The sequence below is a fragment of the Saccostrea cucullata genome, unplaced genomic scaffold (assembly GCF_032062105.1).
Source record: "Saccostrea cucullata isolate Sc308-1 unplaced genomic scaffold, CSIRO_AGI_Scuc_v1 ctg73, whole genome shotgun sequence".
In the NCBI taxonomy this organism is placed as follows: Eukaryota; Metazoa; Mollusca; class Bivalvia; order Ostreida; family Ostreidae; genus Saccostrea; species Saccostrea cuccullata.
In genome coordinates this window covers 93,554-113,920 of record NW_026930974.1, presented here as the reverse complement: position 1 = coordinate 113,920, position 20,367 = coordinate 93,554, and the positions used below count along the sequence as shown (strand labels likewise).

At 33.7% G+C, this 20,367-nt stretch overlaps 1 protein-coding gene across 3 annotated transcripts; it reads left to right on the top strand.

The window, feature by feature from the left end:
- The first annotated feature begins 605 nt into the window (after positions 1–605).
- LOC134230803 (homeobox protein otx5-B-like) lies at positions 606–20,154 on the top strand. Of its 3 annotated transcripts, none has more exons than XM_062712653.1 (5): positions 606–694; positions 12,335–12,377; positions 15,619–15,870; positions 17,410–17,582; positions 18,919–20,154. In XM_062712653.1, exons 2-5 carry the CDS (start codon positions 12,371–12,373, stop codon positions 19,414–19,416), a joined length of 930 nt encoding a protein of 309 aa, XP_062568637.1. In that variant the 5' UTR covers positions 606–694; positions 12,335–12,370; the 3' UTR covers positions 19,417–20,154. The 3 variants fall into 3 exon arrangements, with proteins under 3 accessions (XP_062568637.1, XP_062568636.1, XP_062568638.1); XM_062712652.1 differs by lacking the exon at positions 606–694 and adding an exon at positions 12,024–12,209; XM_062712654.1 differs by lacking the exon at positions 606–694 and having other exon boundaries at positions 12,282–12,377; positions 17,428–17,582.
- The last annotated feature ends 213 nt before the right edge of the window (positions 20,155–20,367 follow it).

Sequence of the window (20,367 nt, the reverse complement as noted above, 5' to 3'; positions counted from 1 at the left end):
ATATTAGCAAGTTGATAGAAAATTCGAAAAATTAGATACAAAACAATTAATTACGATAGCTTCTAGAATATGTATTCGAATTATCAGAAGTGGAGATAAAGGTAATATCTGCAAAGTTTAATTTTCTGACCCTCCAAAAATACTAAGTACTTATAATACAAAATGTTCGATGTATATAATAATGCGCGAAAGAGAACATGTATTTCATGTCGAGGACCTCCAAAATTTGCCTCCTCATGTCCGTTGAAGTACCTTGTCAAATTTAGGTCTTATTTGGTCCAGGTGTTCAAAACCTTCCAGTACACTACATTGCCACACAATACATGCTTAAGTAGAATATTTTTATTATTTATTTTTTACAGAGACTGTCGATATTCCATTTATAAGGGTTAAATTTTACTTTGTTTTCCATTCATTTAGTGGCTATCAAGTCAAGATTTAAGGGCGGAAGTTAACATGCTACAAAAGTTACTTCGGTCATTTTTTGAGGGGTACAAGTAATAAAAACTAAAAATACAAAATCCAAATTTTTTTTTGGCGATTCAGAGAAAAAGTGTGACAGTTGTGAAATCGTGGTGTTTCCTTATTAACTCAAAAAGTCTCCCAAGTTTCGTTTCCTGTGAAATTGCTTTCGTATCCTGGGGAATCTTGAATCCAATTCTGGCACTTGAAAAAAGACGGTTTCAAATAATGGGTAAGTTTTGTTGTGCATTCAATTCAAGTCTTAAGGTTAATTTAACTTTTTTCCTTGATTAAATTGGAGAACTTCTTTTTTTAATAATATTTGATAAATCACAGAGAGATTAATTAAGAAACATGTTTTATTTAATGTGTTTAAACTTAAGAAGCATGGTTATTTTTTTTATGTGTGAAAACTTGCCTAAAAGTCAAAATTATATTACGGTAATATCATTTTAATTAGGAGGCTCATATTAATTATCAAATGACAGAAAATAATAAAAATCTCTTCATTTTTACTGATATTTTATAATTTTGCGACTCTTAGCTAACTTTAATAAGTTCATGCATGTAAAAAGCTAATAATGTTAAAATTTGTTATTGCTAGTTATGTTGTCAAGATGGTAATATATTTCTCTTAATTCCTTGGTATTTTCCATAAATTTTTTGAGTTGAACATTTAAAAATTGAGTACTTTTAAACAATGCAGCTTGCTAAGTTCCAAAATTTTCAAGGACGACACTCGATCAGTGAAGCCGCTGTGTTACCGCATAGCTTCCGTGCTCTCCTATACTCGTGTCAAGAAGGACCTATTTCCTGAAACACAAATGTCAATGTTTTCTGGTCAAAATTGAGTCCGCGTCCGAAATGCTTAGTTTGTGGGTAGTTTTCAATGCAATTCTTGTACAAGAATTGCATGATTTCATATACCCAAGAATAAAATAACCATAAAAATTAATTAATGAATATAAACTTCATTTTCAAAGAAAAACAAGTCACCCAATAAATTCAAATTTTACAACATGATCTAGCTACCATCATATGAAAACTGTACAGCTTTGAAAGTAGTGTTGTTTCTTGCTAGCATATTATTATGTTTGATAAAATGACTGGCCTTTATTTAACAATTAAATCGCCGTTATTCAATGTCCCGTCTTGCGGAAGGACGGGCATGTGTCTTCCTGCCGCTTCTTGCAAAAGCGTTTGTGCTCCGGTGGCTTTCATTCACACGACTCTAATTTATCTCGGAAATATAGACTCCGAATTGATTAATTTTCTTTTTATGTATATATTGCAGTGTCTGCACTTGACCGATTCTGTCCTTTATCCGTAGAATCACGGATGAATTCAACCGTAGCCCAATTCCGGTTTCCTCGGATGGAGATTGTTCTTCGCGCGTCAACTGTGCGCACATCGCTATTTCTATTCGCACGTGGTTTGTCGCCGTATTTTAATGCACTGTGTTTTCCGGATCTATTTCCGTTGTGTTGAAAGGTAGTGCTTTTAAGGAGACAATTGAATAACACAAAATTCCGATATTTCTAAAGTAAAAGTTCGTCAATCGATCGTCGTAAGATTGCTTCAGATAGAGCAAAAACATCGCGGTAGGGATTAAAAGCGAAAGGACTTTTCACAACAAACCAACCCTGTTCAACTCATATATATACAGCCATTATGAACTAATAGAAGAACCCATATGAAATATGTTGATTTTGAAATAAATTTTCTTTAATGAAAAGATGATATTTTCCTGCCAAGCTATCGATTTTCAAAGTGAAGTTAATTTTGCTGCCTTGAATCAGCTCTTCAGAATAAGTGAGGCGGATACTCTAGAGTCTGTCAACAACCGAACAACCTGTTCATAAATGCACGATCCAAACCGGAAGTTCTATAACAAAGAAAATAAAGATGGCAAAAAGTCTTAACAAAGTCATCAACCGTTTTGTACAAGTCTTTTTATACCTTCCGCTTGAAAAGTGAGAGGGTATTTAGTGAACGGGATGTCCGTCCGTCTACCTTCGTCTGTACGTCCGTCCGTCCGTCCGTAAGTTACGCTTTGGGGTACCTATCTTTTATCCGCAACTCCTTTTATATACCACTAATGCGAGATTTACAGAATTTTTATTACATACTAAGGGTTTAATGTTAATGGTTTTCAAGGTAAGAAGAGACCGAAGAATTTATGTCAACCACGAAATGTAATTTTTTCTACAGTTATTACAACTCAACAATTCTTCATCCACAAATTAAAATAAATCCCCTTTAACCCGTATTTTTCCCTCAAACCAGGAAAAATTGACCCCACGAAAATATGTGATTTTACAGTTGTGTAGATCCTTATTTCACTGCTAGTACTTGATCTGACACATATTTTGGATTTCCCATAGCAAAACATGGATACTTACTAAATATACCGGGTATACGTATATCATTCTTTCTACAATATTGAAGAGTACCCATCTCTTATCCACAGCTCCTTCTATACCACGGAATAAAATCTAATGATACTTTCACAGATTCTTTATAACGTAATATTATATTGTTCACCTCCTTATTTTACATTTTGATCTGACACTTATTTCTGGTCTCGCCAGAGCAAAACATGGACTTTGCCATTGTAATCATATGGCAGATTTCATTTTTCGGATGAGAAACAATCAAGAATATATCTAGTACAACTTTTTACATGTGCAAATAAACACGGTTTTGCTAACTTGAAACAACCCATCTTTTAAGTTTACTATGGGTTATATTTTTATGAGTTTTTCGACTTTTTCTTCTTTAGTGTGATATAACGTTTCTTTCTTCACTCAGCAATGATATTTGTTTATGATTTTTTTCTTGCTGTCAGTGAAACTACAATGAATTTATTCGAATATTTAAATCAACAGTCATTAAAACTATAGCAACGTGCAACCAACCGCACAGCTACATTAAAACCAGCAAGCATCCCCTCTATATTCTAACCAATAAAAAAAATTCGGCGAAGTCATATTTTTTCTCATACCCAACTGTGTCATTTAATTTAAAATTGATCTCGTGTCTTATTGCTGGGCTTTTGTGGGTTAATTTTAAATTAATATTTGTATTATAAAGGACAACGCCAGTCTACCAGAATTAATAGGAAATTTCATGATATTTGGTCTGACATTTGTGTTCTTCAACGCAAGAATATTGTTTTTGACTTGCTGAATTTTGGGTTAGTGCAGAGGTAGTCATTAATTAAAAAAATTCCCTCTAATGCATACGACCAAGTGGTTGACAAGTTTGTGATCGCCGTAAAAAAAGCAAATTACAGTGGAAGTGCAGCGTGATTTAGAAAGATATGGCGATCCATAGATAAATGTAGCAAATTGTGTGAGATTCGCACGCGACTTTTTTCATTTCTCTGCTTGTTAGCGTGTGCGAGACTGGCTCGTGAGGAAACGTGCTGAGAAACGATAAGAAATCTGGCTTGTCATCTCACCAAATCGTCGTCTGCTTCGTCAAAGGCAATTCGCTCTCATCGCTATTTCATTCAATTTGAAGGATATCATACTCATCCAGTCGATGGTTATGCTTGAGCGATAGGATCGCGGAAAGATTTCCTTATTCCCTTAAAACGATTGAAATCTGGGTATTTTACAACAAAGTATCCTAATTCCGGAAGATTACATCGTCTTAGGCCCAGGAGCTTGATTCTGATTCTAAATACGGCACAACCAGAGCTGCAGGGGACCAGCCGATTATGTAATTCCGAAATTTTGTCACTTCTTACAAAGATACTTACAACTTGGGAAAAATCGGCGATGTTTTTTATTTCTAATGCATTGGAAGTAAATTGTGATATCGAACATAATGATATGTTCAAACACTATGTATTTGCTTACAATTCCAATGATAAAATACTGTTTTATTATGGGAATGGATGATGTTGAAATAAAAAAAAATTCTTCCATGCCACAATGGAAGCTACATCCCTGCATTTGCTGCGGGCTACAGAATATGAAAATGAGAGGCCCCACTATGAACGATGACGAATGATGACGTAAGATTCATCATCCATAATGACATCTTCCGCTATCTTTTTATGAAAGGCTTGACCTCGACTTTAGAAATAACATCTCTTCGGTTTCATTACGACACAATATTTATAACATAAAATATATGAAGATAATAAATGAACAGTACTATTCAAGCTCAAAAGTCCATAAAACAATACAAAATAGGAGCAGAGCAAACACAGAACATCTACAATTTTGCTAGTTTTGCTATATTTCTGCATGTCTTGTATATTTTTTTTTTATTTTTCTATATTTAACAGATATTGCACAAATAAGTTAATTGTCCTCATGAAAATTTCATTTTCTCTGGTCAACCGGAAATTCAAAAACGAACTGTGCGGCAATTGAAGTAAAATCACCACGTGTCATCATGTAAATTCCATTTAAATTATGAAATATAAACATTTATCGAAAAAATAAATAATTACTTAAGCATTTCAAATCAGTAGATTTCAATTACTGTCCCTGTGACAAAAGCTGAGTTCCGAGAGTTTACAGGTAAATATGATTTTGACCGGTGTATATAGAATTGGCACTGGCACTTCCGGCGGTCGACAAATAAGGTTGTGCCTTACACCCTTAATGCTGAATTGGTGAAAATTTGCTCATATTTACTAACTTGACCATACCATGTTTACAGTGACACGTGTAGAAAGCTTTCTGTTTACCTAGCTGAATGAATTCCTCTGCAGTTCCCTTTCGATCAGACTTCAAGAGTTTTTAATTTCACATATGTGGAATAAATACAGTTTGCTTGCCTTTCACGTTGGGTGCAAATTAATAAATTCATGCTAATGAGTATCATTTTACCAACTTTTCCCATTTACACATTTACGGTAAACTTTTTTAACATAATTCTAGATTAATTGGAATATTAGACCGCGTATTCAAATTAAGGCAGTTAGATAGATATATATTTATTGCAATAGTTGTATTAAGGTGGAAAGAACCTTGGAAATATATAAATGAAATATGGTTATTATATAACATTGTTTACACGTAAATCTGGCTAAGTGACCACTTGGCCCCACTGGTCAGTTACGTGCCCGGATGTATATGTACGTATCTGTGGTCAATGACTTGCTGATTCATTGATAAGACAAAACGAAGTTACCCAACAATGCGCCTTGTTGATAGCACATGGACACTAGAGCCAATCTGGACGTACATGACTCTTGGCCCTTAATGTAACACGCTCTTATCGTTAATATTACTGCCACATTTTGTTTTCATTTGGGTCGATTAAGTGACCTTTACTGTTACTCAACAATACTTAGAACGTTATAACATATATCATTATATAGGAATTGTCACAGTTGCAAACTGGGTTATGGGACATGTTTCTCTCAATCATTTGACGTGCGTGTTTGAATATCTTTTCTCAGCTCATTAATATAATTGCTGGACTTTTGCTATATTATAGTTATGTTGTAATTCAATGGGTTCGTGCAAATAACGATATCAAAGAACCAATTCCGAATGATGATTTTAATAAAATACTTGTGTAGGCAGTGTTTAAAATGTCTGCTCTACAGTCGCGAAGTATACGGAGTCCATCCTTTCATCGCGAGTTCGAATTCCAATGTAGAACGTGGAGACCGGTCCTTCGGATGAGACCGTATAAACCTAGGTCCCGTGTCGCAGTAGATGCTGGCACGAAAAAGATCCCTCCCTGCTCAATGGCCCTAAGTGCCAAGTATAGGACAAAATTTGTATCTCTCCACCGGCAATTAATGGCGATAATTTTTGTGGATTTTGGAAACATTTTGAATTTGCAATACAAAAAATAAAATTGGCATTTATGGTTGATGAGTATATCGTACGTACACAAGAGCATGTCTTAACAGACATACAAACCACTGTTCCCTCTCAAGAAGGAAGACATTACTACAGCTTCAGTCCTCAAGTTACGATGTGAAGCTCAAAAATAAAACTTTTGCATTACAATAGAAAGAGAAAAACAATTTAGAAAATTATGATAAGCCTTGGATGTGAACACGTTGTCCGGCTTGTCTCCATAAGAACTTTTTTTCCGTGAGATGCCACTAAGAGTCCTTGGGGCTACTGCTCATTTGTTTTGCCTATATATGTTAAACAGAATATATGTAACTGCTGTATCCCCTCAATAAAAACAAGCGTCTGCTGACTTTTTTGGTTTCGTTTGAGAATTGTTGAAGTTGTTGGTAGTGCCCCCCCCAGCTGAAAATGTTTGGTTGTGGCCCCTCCCCACCAACCGCCACCACCAATTGTAATATTCTTTCTACGGACTTGAACTCTCATGTTAACATCATTATATATTAATATTGATCTTATTTTTTATGTACCTCTCCTTTTATCAAATCTTGTATAGTAAATAGTAGTCCAAATTTTTCTTTCAAAACGTTTCTTTTTTAAGCGATTCCAATCTACGTGTTTTTCATATTACATGTATATAATAAATTTTTGTCCTAAAATATGTCACATAATCAAGCATAATTTTATTTTTAACTATAAGCAATTTCGTGATTGGCTCAAAAAAGTACACATTATATAATCGAAAGATGTTGAACTTTCAAATGTAGTAATAATTTGAATGTCTAACAAAAAGTGATTTCAACATATTTATGCTATAAGATGTATGTCTTTAGCAATAAAGAAATCAAATAATATACTCTCTTGTAAGTTTTGTCCATCATTGCTTCGAATTATAATTTAGTTAAACTATCAGAAAAATTGAAGACTTGAAAGTGACCTACGAAAAAGGTAATGATAATGAACAATATCGATCTCAAACATTCTTCATCAGAATTTAAGAAGGTGAGCACACAACACAATTGTGATAGACAAAATCGCACGAAAATACATCTTAAAAATAAGAACTCATGCTATGTTGTATATTGCATCAATATCATCTTTTAGGAGTTGATCCTTACGTCGCGGGTTCGCATCCCACTGTGGGACGTGGAGACCGGTCCGAAGGATGTGACGGTATAAACCGAGGTCCCGTGTCGCAGTAGTTGCTGGCACGAAAAAAAAAATCCCTCATTGCTCAATGGTCCTCAATGCCGAGTATTGGACAAAATTTGCAACTCTCCACTGGCAAGTGTTGGCGTCTCCATATGACTCCATATGAGTGAAAATATTCTCGAGAGGGACTTTAAACAACATACAATCAATTAATCAATATCATCTTTTGATCTAAAGAAGTAAAACCGTCAGTATTGTATGGATAGTTTTTTTTATTTATTATACATCATATTTAAAATGTATGCAACAAACAGTTTACGAAAATATGATAATAGGATAAGCATTTAACAGGTGAAAGAGGCATTTCAATCTTAGAAATTAAATGTATTTTATGATGTTTGTGTGTGCAGTAGGTCCGTAGCCTTTGGAGGTCACCTGAATATGCGTATTATTGATACACTCTAAGACAGAGATTATCTTTTTTTTTTCATTTCCCTTTTTATGCGAATGAATTTGTTGCATTTAAACTGTTCTTTACTAAATAAGGGGAATTTTCCTTTGACTTTTAATGTCAAGATAATCTAGGTTTGTCGTTTTTGTATTATGTTTTAAAATTCTTGAATTTTGTTTTATCATCCATTCAACTCGATTGCATAAATCTCTCACCAGATCATATGGTTTCTGAATTTCTTTCGAAAGTTCGAATCCCTCTATGCTAATTTTATCCGAATATTAACTGAACTTGTAAGAATAAGAAATTTACAAATTTGGATATTAGGATTATGATAAATCCTAACGGTGTCCAGGAATAAACCTGCGTGATTTTAAAGTTTAGCCATTTGTTGTGAGGAGGGGTTGGGAGTCTCATTCAATTCAATCATCTTCGTGAATACTTTTTTAGTTATGTCCTTTCTATTCAGGTGTTATCCGGGTTAAAATCAAGAACAACTAGAGGTACTGTGAGCAATGAGCTCACTAAATGATACCCCCCGCCTCCCATATGATTATAATGGCAAAGTCCATGTTTTGCTGTGGCCGGGAAACCCAAAATATGTGTTGGATCAAAAAATAAAATAGGAGGTGCACAATGGCAATATGTAATAAAGATTCTGTGAAAGTTTCATTAAATTTCACTCAGTGGTATAAAAGGAGTTGCGGATAAGAGATGGGTACCCCAAAGCGTAACAGACAGACGGACGGACGGACATACCGATTACAGTATGCCTTCCCACTTTTCAAGCGGGGGGTATAGCAAAGATTCAGAGCAGAAATCAAAAGCGTATCAGTTCACGCAGAATGAGTCGTAAGCAAAGGTCGGGGGCAATATTATGTTGTAAAAATTGAATTTACAAAGGGGGGGGGTAAAGGCAAAATTTACATTTGCATTAACCCTCCAAGTAAATTCAAAATTTACAACACGATTGCAATATCGAAAGGCCAATACGTGCAAAAAGAGAGAGAGAGAAAATAATAAATGAATAAAAACAAAAAAAAGCCAAGAATGACAACGTCATTTCTTATCTATAAGCACAACTTGAATGTAAATATTATATTTTCCATTGTCATTTCTGCGGAATATCCCCACTGTCACTTCTATACATGTATCAGCATTGATCACATTTTTGTTTTTATATTACAGCTATAAAATTGAAAAACATGTATTTAGAGAAGCCCGGGTACAAAACATGCCATGTAATGACACTCATTAAGACAACACGTAAAAACGAGCAAAATCTAACACATCACTTAACCTGGCGACTTTTTATAGCATTCCTGTTAGATTTCTTATTATCTCGGACAATAAAGCCATTAGTTCGATTCATATTTATCGCTAATCCGTGGAATTACAAAAATCACAAATTGTCAAAAACAGATTATGCGTGTTTTTTCTGGTACGGTTTTGGCCGTAACAACGCGATAAGCCCAGAAACTTCGTTTAGGGCTCTGACAGAATAGAAATACATGTATAATATAATTTTACCTAATATAACATATATACGTATTTGTAAATTCATCGTTTCGGATGTGGCACATTTAACTTTTTTCTTCAATTTATTTTCCCTTTTTTTCCTGTGCAGTGTATAAAACTTAAATTCTTTCAATTCACACTATAATTATTTACCGATTACTTGGATTATATATTCGATCATTTATTTATTTTTTCTTTTTTTTAGAATTAAAATTATTAATTCATACTTTTAAAAATTACATATATTAAGCAACTGCACGGCTGAAACAATGTGTTTGTTCTTTTTAATTCAAGAAACTTGTTTTGATTTTTTTCAATATTGAGTTATTCAGTGGGTTTACCGTTGGACAATCAACAAACCACACGAGCTAATTATGGGGAATTGCTTGGGCTTGCCTCGAGAAGGGCTTCGTTCCGACAGGCCTCTACATTCATCATTCGGACCACCTCGGATTAATCCCTTTGTGACCACACTAAGCCGATGATGTACAAAGCATCCGCCGAACACTTAATTAGTCGTTTTGTGCACTAATTATAGAAAACTTTGCACCTACCCCGCTAAAACCCAGTATGCACCCAGTAAGGGGTAACTACAAATAAACAACAATCCCACCATATTTCACATATCCCAACATGTTTCAATATATTTTGAAATAATTAATTATTACCTTAATCAAAATAATTATTAGTACAAGCTTTGATGTCGTTTTTTTTTTTTTTTCTAAACCAAGGGACGTGAGACAAGTTACTTTGAATGCGGTAATCATGAAAATAATGAAATAATATATTTTAAAATTCTTTCTTTATATTTCATTAAAGAATTTTTCTTTCATTAAAGAATTTTTCAATGAAAAATTAATTAATTAATTTCATTCATTTTATCTTTTATTTATTTATGCATTATTTTTTTCCCGATTTTCAGTATATTTACTGTCAAATCATATCATTTAATTTCAATTGAGAACTATTTGTGCATATATATGATATTGATTATACACGTACATTATAATATTTCCTGGAAGGCAGGGTATACTCGTAAATGTAAATAAATGTAAAACACCTTTAAACTTAAAAAAATATAATTTATATAGACTACAAATGACTTTCTGTAGCTACATATTATTAACTTAAATGAATGCCTGCTACATGGATGTAAATTGTGCAGCCAACTTAAATACTATCAATCGGGTTTTTTTTCTTGTTTTGTTTTGGTTTTTTTTTGTTTGTTTGTTTGTTTGTTTTTTTTTTTTTTTTTTTGTTTTTTTTTTTTGAATAAATTATATAAGAATCATATAACATTTTATAACATCATCAGTAAATGGGCTTCCTTACTGATACCTCACTTTCAGCGAATTTGAACTCTCTCTCTCTCTCTCTCTCTCTCTCTCTCTCTCTCTCTCTCTCTCTCTCCATAACTGAAAGAAGTATACAAAAATCTGTCCTTAAGATTTGCAAAAAAAAAAAAAAAAAAAAGAGAGATACAAATATCAATTCAATTTAAAACCAAGAAAAACTCACAATTGAATGACATTGTAGGAATGCATTTGAACTTTGAAAACAGTTTTCACTATTCCTACTTCTGATTTCTATATCAAACGTTTCTTAGATAAATATAAAAAATTCTAATTTAAAAAATCCAATATATAAACTCCTATTAAAAATAGAAACCTATCATAAATGGTTCTTCCAATCCTATGCAAACTCGATAAATATTTTATCACATTTATTTCCATTCATAGTGACGTCACTGTCTGCATCAATAGAACACACACACTCCTGAAAATTCACCCTCAGTCTCTTGATTCTATGAATTTAAATTTATCGGAGAATATTCTTCAATATATATATTATACATATATATTCCATAATATATTTCTATAAACACAAATGTGACTTTTACGCTAAAAACCATTGAACATGCTTAACGCAAGTAGGTGCTAAAATTAAGTCTTAATATGATTGAAAAATTTATATATGTATATATTTTCATTGACGCAATCGGATTAAATTAAATACATTTCGATCTTTTTTATGTATAACACATTAGGATATATTTCCTTGCAGTGAAATTAACTCCTGTAATAGTCCAATCCGATAGCCTGATTCAGATTTTATATATTTTACTAATGATAATTTAGAATATATAAGCATTTTTTGCCCAAATGATAAAACTTGTTTACTTTAACACCTATATGTAATTCCAAGCTGACATCTAAATATTAAGCGTGATGACACTATTTTCCCGTTTCCTCTGATCGTGGTATACTTTTTTGATTATCTGAGGAAGGATGTTTGAACAAAAAAAAGGATCTCAATCACGCAGAATAAATAGTAAACATGTGTTTTAATAAACAGGAAAGGGCCTTTAACGTAACAGATTCTTGTATCTAAAAGTCAAACGGGTATCTACAGGAAATATAAATCAATTAATTTTTTTTTTTTAAACTTAGTTCAAAAATATAAGTGATATCTTAATTATCGGTCCTATTGTTATAATAGTAAATTATATTTAAATTGCAGTTACTCTAACACTTATGTTAGCGATCGACTCGTCACTTTGAGGAATACGCCGCGCGCTGATTGGTCGATCTGTCAAGGGTGGGCGGAGTTAAGCGTTTGTTTTGGAGTATTTTGAGGGTAAAATATCTAACTTCTGGATCAATCATTATTATTTATTCATCCCTGCGACATAAGCCGGCTTTTACACGGTTAAGCAAGCCTCTTAGTTTTTTTCATTTTAATCTCCCGGTAGTAATTTCGCCAATTTATGGTTTTAATACTTTAAGACAAAGGTAAGAATTTACGCAATTACATTTTAATCTGCAGATAATCAGATTTCATGCCTTTTCTTCAGTGATATGGGTATTTCTGTTTTACCCTGGTACTCGTAATAAGGGATTATTGCTTCTATTCACAGGTGACAGCGGACAAAATATCTGCCTAATAGTTCTATATGACTGGTAAGTCGTATTAAATTTAATACACTTAATTTTAATTCGCAGATTATATCTGTACTAAAAATGTTTTGTATTGATGTCCATATATGCCATGCTTCTTCATGCACTAATAATATGCATAATTATATTCATATGTAATAAAAATAAATATTACTTTAACTGAAATTTTCCATATAGGAGTCGATGGTCCCAGTTTTGCAAAAATAAGGAGTAGTTAGAATTTTAAAATGTTGAAAAATATTTAAAAGACCCTTATGTTGCGTGAATAGGCTTGTAATTAATAGTGAGGGTCCCTGTGTCCGAAGGTCCATTATATACGCAAGGCTTCCGTTTAATTCTTCACTAATTGAGTCATTACCGGCGAGCACCACAATTCTAAACGCCCAATCAACGTCACCGAAAAATATACACTTAACAAAAATAGGCTACATACTGGACATTTATTTCGGACTAACCCTGCTTGTTTGGAATTCGGTTTTGAACAAAAAAGATTTATTAAAAAAGGAATATTTTTTAAAGCAAGAATATAATAAATAAAGAAGATTATATTTGTGGAGGGGATATGTCTGTTGGAGATTGTACGATGACTGTTTCGGCAGAGGATATAGAGGGTAAGGGGTAGATTATCTTGTGTGTGTAATGTTATTACAAGAGATTTTCACATTAGATGTGTTAATCTGATTTGAAAAATTAAATTGTTCCTATCCTATTACAAAGTAAAATTATTATGATTTTTAGATATAAACTCCTTATACTATTTAAGATGTTGGAAGATAAATTAACTTGTTAGATTTTATTTACATTTTGGACTTTGTTTACTCAAGATGTTCTTTAACACTTAACAAGTTTTATTTAACATTTAGTAAAAGAAAAATTCATTGCAGATTGTTAATCGAATCTTGAAGAATTATCTCATTTAATTATTAAGTGAATGTGTCTCTCCGATATTGAATTTGTAAACATCGAATCTTACTCTCCGGACTTCAACTGACTGGTCAATACGCGGACCTGATAATGTTGTGATTATTGTTTGTCGGACGAAATATTAGGAAGGCCATATTTGAAGTTGATAAAATTTCTCATGTGTTACGCAAGCAAACGTCCGAAGTATTGAGAGTTTTATCATGGGATGGATTGATAAATTTAGAACAAGTCAAGTATGGGTTTCTGAACGTGTGTGTGAACATTTTCAACCGTCAACAAAAGCTCGCCTTTTTATTCGATTGAAATAGTTGCCTAGTTGTAACAATTCCCCATGGAAACCAGCAACACAATTTTATTCGTTAAATTCAAATCATATCTGAGAAATATACATTGATTTAGAAACAAAATTAATTTATGGTATAAAATAAACTCAATTTTGAAAACGTTTCTTTTTATTGCTTTTGATTTCCTTTAATTATATTTATAAATTTAAATCATTTATTTTAAATCATATTACTTACAGTAAAAATAAACTGATAATTTCTTTAACTCAAGAATTCCCTAATTATTAAAATTGCTATACCTCAACGGTAAAGCAATCATTCAATTATTGGTTAATTAATTTGTGTGTATGTCACTCTTCAAGGTTTATTGTACAAGTGTAAGATATGATAGTAATTTCTCACTCATCATAAACATAGGTGTGAAAAGCACGTGGAATCACTCTGTTAATTGAGTTAAAACTGTCCGCTTTCCTGTCATTGAGTAAACACAGGCGAATAAATATTTGCTGGAATTTGTTTGACCAATCCTGTCCAGTACTGGAACTCGTGGAATCATTATTAGAAGTAAATAGGCGAGTTACCGCTTCTAAACAAATGGGTCCGAGAGAGTCAATATGATTTTCCATATTTGCACATATATTGTGAACAACTCTTGTAAGCTCTGCAGTTTGGTTTCGGCAAATATTTCCGTTCTATCACTTTGTTTCCAGTCTTTATAAATCACGCCTCAGGAAAACGATAATTTTCAGTGTGAACTTGATTCGAATTAATTTGTAAGAAAATTGTTTACCAACCCCGGTTCAAATATCCTGGAAGTTGTTTGTTTTTTGGGAAAGCGCAATCACGGGCGGAAAGAAAGGGAGTCCTTTTTAGTCGTAGTCGCTGGGGTATCGTGTTACTCGGACCAACATCGAAGTACACCCCTCCACCGAGTTTCATTTGATCGGTTTCATCCTAGTTTTAATAGGCAACAAAATGTAAACAATGCGTTTTCGTTTTATTTATTTATATGAATGAATATTTTAACTCAAAGATGAAATGAATTTCCACTGTCCATACTTAACTTTAATTGAATTAACTATGTAGTTTTATATTAAAAATCTAAATAAAAATATACAAATTTAAAATGTAACCACTAACCAAAATAATGATAAAAAATATTTTAATTAAAATTATCATTTTTTTAATTTGAAAATAATAATTCCCCATATATTATAAATCATCGAGTCTGATAATACAATGAAATGATGTTTCCCGGGAGAGAGACTTTCAGATAGAAATATACAGTCCAAATCAAATTTTCAAAGGAACTGGGACTCCAAAGTAGAACTTGGCATTATTTGCCATGAATGCACAAGGCCGATATTTAATGAATAATTAAACGAAACTTCGCTTTTTAATGAAATCCGACGGAATCGCTAATTATCCCGACTGAATTTTTCTTTGAAAACTTGCTTTTTTTGCTTACATCCAATTTTATGCTACGCAAAGTAATTTATCCACATTATACGGAATATTAGGTCCAAGAGACGAAAAATTATAAATTCAATATATTTTAATTTTTTTTCCAAAAAGCAGTGATTTTTAGGATATGCTTAATAAGTAAATTAATTTCAAAAAAAATGTTTAATGATATAACGATCAGTCAGTATAAAAACCGAAATAAAAACGAGCTTAAAACTTTCGTTCATTAAATATTATCCTAATATTTTTTTATGCCTCTGTGATTATCATCATTGAAAAACAGAAATAAAACCGCATCCGATGTTGATTAACCCGATTGGTTGGCGATGACAGATAACAGCCAATCCCCATTAAAGGCAGATAATAGCATCGGGGAGAAAGGGGTGGGATTAAAATCAGAAACCAGAGAAAGGACAAATGGACATATCCCTGTGTGTACATGTTTTTTTTCCTCACTGGGACATTATGTTGTAAGGGATACACAATTATGTGAACATACTGACAAAACCTCTCTAGGGATAAGCCGATACGATGATCCCTGTCAGTCATTTTTGAATTATTTTCCCCTTCAGCTCAAACCGGTACATTGACTGAAACCGAAGGTCACCCTACAGCCCAGCCTGCCGCTCCCCCCACGGAAGTGTACCTCGAGACTTCCCCTGACCCCCACATCCAGACCCAGCCAGCAATGTCGATCGCCAGCATGGCCTACAACCAATCCACTGTTCTCCCTCCGAACAGTAAGGTGCCTCCATACTCCGTCAATGGAATCAGCTTATCCTCCCCTAATGTGGAAATGATGCACCCCGCCATGGGATACCCTGGTAAGTTTTAACCTTTACACTAATTATTTTTATTATTTTTTTCTATTATTATCTTTAATTGAAACGTCATCATGTTTAGTTTGATTTCCTTTTCCACAAAAAATTGTGATAGACGGCTTAAAAAATGTCTGCAGAGAAAACACAGTGACATAGATTTCATATTCATTTATTTTACTGACATATATATGACAATAAATCAAACTGTTTATTCGTAGAAATTTAGATTTGACATTTACTTGAAATTCACAGTATATTAGTACTTCTAACAATTAAACGTCATTTTCAAGTCTAAAGTTTTTAGAAAAACATGTGAATAAACTCCTGTTAAGTTTATAGGATCAGTTGTCAGTAAACAATTTTTCCTTACGTCAGGGGGACCTAGCTGTAGTAAATAATTAGGGTTACTTTCGGGAGAAATATATAAATAATGAGATGGACAGGAAATAGGTCCTTGCCAGCTTCAACAATTACAGTGACCAAACGAAAAATGGCGAGCACTCCCGTTCACGCTCCGGAAGTCCGCAATAATGGCGGATCGCCCCACGGGGTCCGTTGTTGGGGTCTTTGATATCCATCCCTTTACTGTTGAGTATTGTCCGGGACTGAGAGAGCCACCCGGGAGACTTTTATGTCTTATTTTGGCCACTGTCGTTTGATACATTGTAGAAAACGATCTCCTCTATCTGTCTCAAGAAGAGCATGTCGAAATTTGTGTTTTAAAATGACGGTTCATGATGAAGTAAAAATGTTTCAACATTGGGTAATTATCATAGATCATTAAATGATTTGAAGATTCCATTCCTTATAAAATATGTCTTTTTTTTTAAATGTCTTGGACAGCTTTTTTCTTCAAATTAATGTACACTTAAAATGCAGTATTTGTGGAAAAAAAACATGAATGGAATAAAATTTATATTCTGAAATCTGCGTCCGGCGACAACTTTTCTCATTCAGACGGTCACGTTTTCCCCTAGTCTTAGTAAAGAAATTGTAAGATGTATTCTCAAAGAAAGAGTTCATTTAATTCATAACGCGAGAAAGCCGGTCTGGGTAACAATGTACGACAGTATTCGCCATGTGTGCTACGTCTAAATTTGAAATCTAAAAATTCTCCATTATCATGCAGGGTCAAGAGCAGGTCATCATTTTCACCATTCCATGTTTTTAAAATCAATAAGTTTAAACAATATTAAGAATTGAAACCTTTTATAAAAGGCTGTTGTAAAATCTTGGATCGAATGTGTCTTTCTCTGCAAGAATGCTTTAAAAAATTCTCATGAAGGTTAACAGTGCATGCACTTCAGAGCATATTCCTTTAGTATAGCAATTTTAAACCATTTTCTTAATAAACATGATGACATTATCATAAATTCTTAATCAGTGTTAATTCTAAAATAAAGCATTAAAGATCTTTACAGATATTGGCCAATCGAATCTTACATAAATTTCTATATGTAAATGTAGATTATTTTGTATTGTGTTTCTTGATATGTCACCTCTTTAAATTCGGCAGAGTAAAATCTGCGTTTAATTATTTAGACATGTATATGTCTTCAGCCTCCAACCCCCGCAAACAGAGGAGAGAGAGGACAACATTTACCCGCGCCCAGCTAGACATTCTGGAATCACTATTCCAGAAAACCAGATATCCAGACATCTTCATGAGAGAGGAAGTAGCCCTGAAGATAAACCTTCCAGAATCCCGCGTACAGGTAATTTTATTCCGGATTCTCTGTTTATTTGATGTGTATGTAACAATGACACGGTGATATTTGGATAATATACAAGCAGGTGTCAAATCACTTGGTGTTAATTACTGGATTGTTTCGGTCCCCCGGTTTGTTTGGTCATTGATGGTGGTGTTGCTTGTAATGGCCTGAGAAATCTTTACCCCGGTCTTCTGAAGCCGGAGACAATAATGATTAGAATAAACATCTGTAAATGGAATGTAGAAAGATAAATAGCTCGGGGATGTTTGGATATTTCCGTTCCGTCTGTTTTTTTCTTTAATTCTTAAACCAAACAAGCCCGATAGTAAGGCACCGTTCTAAAGTATTGAGCTTCCAGCCCAAGGCACTGAAGCGTAAAGGGTTCAGCATTAATGCTTTATAGTCCATCTAATTATCTGATTATTTCTTTCAATTAAACAAATTAATAGTAATTAACATGACTCGGTAAAACCATCTCTGTACAAACATCACCTTTCAATTAGACAATGAATACATGCCAACTTTATGTTTTTATACGAAACGTGAAAAGTAATTGTTGTCTTTTTTTATGGAATTTTTGACAGTTGGAGGAATTTTACATTTGCGATGACGCGGGAGGTTAACGGAAATTGAAAATTGGTAAAAAAAAAATAAAAAAAAGGGTGCTACAATATTGAGAACTGACGACGGTAACACAATATTGTGTGACTGTCACGGATCAGCATTGATAAGCAAAATAACGGGGAATTAAACGTATAATAATGTAACTGCGAAATTTGTTTTATTATATATTTTTGTTGCGTGTTAATACTAAAAAAATCCTTTTTTTTTGCACGACAGACTTTTATTTCTCAATTTACGCGATGGCTTCCGAAGAAATTTCTCCTATCCGTTTATGCAATACTACTTTACCCGTCAATTGTCAGTTTAAAAAAAAAATCAAATAGGATTTTCTGTTAAAGTGTTTGTAATTCTGATGCAAGAGACTAATCATTAAGTATTTTAAAATAAGTCAACAATTCACCTCAACTCCTCTTAAGCTGTGAATTATATATACATTTAGGATTTTGAGGGACACCAAGTTAACCTTTTTGAGAGTAATTCGCTGCTCCTAATCTCTTAAATCTGAAATGCACACATAGGTTGTTACCGATATTGTCATCATACAACATCTAGCATAATAACAATAATTATTGAAAATCTACCTAATGCATACATTGCCTTTAGACTTAACCTTTTGTATTTGCAAATGGTCTTATTTTTATGGCATAAGCCTCTAAAACTGAAATACTCTTGCGTGGGAGACTTGACTTTGACGGTTTATTTTCTTTCTCGGTAGGTTTGGTTTAAGAACAGACGCGCCAAATGCAGACAACAGCAGAAAGCACAGGAGGGGAAATCTAAGCCTCCAACCCCAAAGAAGGCGAAATCACCACCCCCGGCATCTACCTCCCCCGTCTACTGTAAACCCCCAGTGGTCAGTACGCCCCCTACGAACACGATGACCAGTCAATCGTCCATATGGAGTCCAGCTTCCATTCCGCCCGTGCACGACCTTTTGAACTCCAACAGTTGCATGCAGCGAGGTGGTTACTCTATGCCAAACACTCAAAATGCCTCCTACTCTCATCAAAATTATGGACCCTCTAGTTACTATAGTGACATGGGCTACCTCAACCACATGCAACTTCCGGTGATGTCAAATCAAATGAACCAAATGAACGGAAACCAGGTATCATACGGGTCTATGCCGGCTCCTCAGATTCCAAGAGCCAATCACACAGACTGTCTCGAGTACAAGGATACGTCATCGTGGCCCAAATTCCAAGTTCTGTGATTTTAAAATTATTTATGTTGATTTGACCAAATATGTTATATTAACGATGAGCACATTCTGATTCACTGAGTCAACGATGTGTGCCGACTTTCCGAGGCGCGACTGGTGGAAACCCGCGTCGATGGTTGTCATGGAGACACGAAGTCCCACGCACCAGAGGAGCCAGTGTATGTCTGCGTTCAAAAATACTGTGCTTTCCCCAAGTGGATTCGCCAGAAACGTGTTTACAAGTTGTCTCAAAAACTCTCATCTATGATATTTAAATGCTGAAGAGTAAACATTACACATTTCATTAATGTATGAACTAACCCTCTCTTGTACGTTGTTGACATGCCGAAAATTTGCATTTTCCGTACGCCATTGTATGAGTGTGCCAATGTCTTCTACATTAATCACATGTCATTTAGCACAAATCGAGTAACGTAAATGAATGGTGCAATGTCATAAATTGTTTTTTTTAAAACATTAACAGAATCCAGGCATAATAATTTCTATCTCATAGTTTTATTTGCAGAATTCAAAGTATTACATACGATGTCGTATAACTTTCAGCTGTCTCGATTTGACCGAGATTGTACGAGAAAATACTCTCCTTATATATTTTATGTACACAACAACGATTTCTGCCTGCATTGACAATATGCGGATCGGACTTCAGTGAAGCATAATTATAAGTGTACCACGTTGTACTATTTTGCACGTGTCTGTATGTCTGTCTGTGAGAATAACCGAGTGATTATGTGTGTTGAAAACTCATATTAAACGTTGTTTTGTATGAATCCTACCACTGAGTTATTTCTTATTTGAAATTTAATATAAACTGGGTTATTGAATATCGATATTTTACTTATACATATGTAAGTATATTTTAAGCTGATGTTGGTATTCAAACCGTCAAATGAAATATTAGGCTATGTTAAACATATGTTAAAAATATTTTAAAAAAACAAA

What these genes read in the sequence shown, in the direction of transcription:
- LOC134230803 (XM_062712653.1), top strand. An exon ending in CCCCGCCATGGGATACCCTG is followed by an intron (nt 15,871 to 17,409) that starts GTAAGTTTTAAC and finishes TTAATTATTTAG; the next exon opens with ACATGTATATGTCTTCAGCC. An exon ending in TTCCAGAATCCCGCGTACAG is followed by an intron (nt 17,583 to 18,918) that starts GTAATTTTATTC and finishes CTTTCTCGGTAG; the next exon opens with GTTTGGTTTAAGAACAGACG.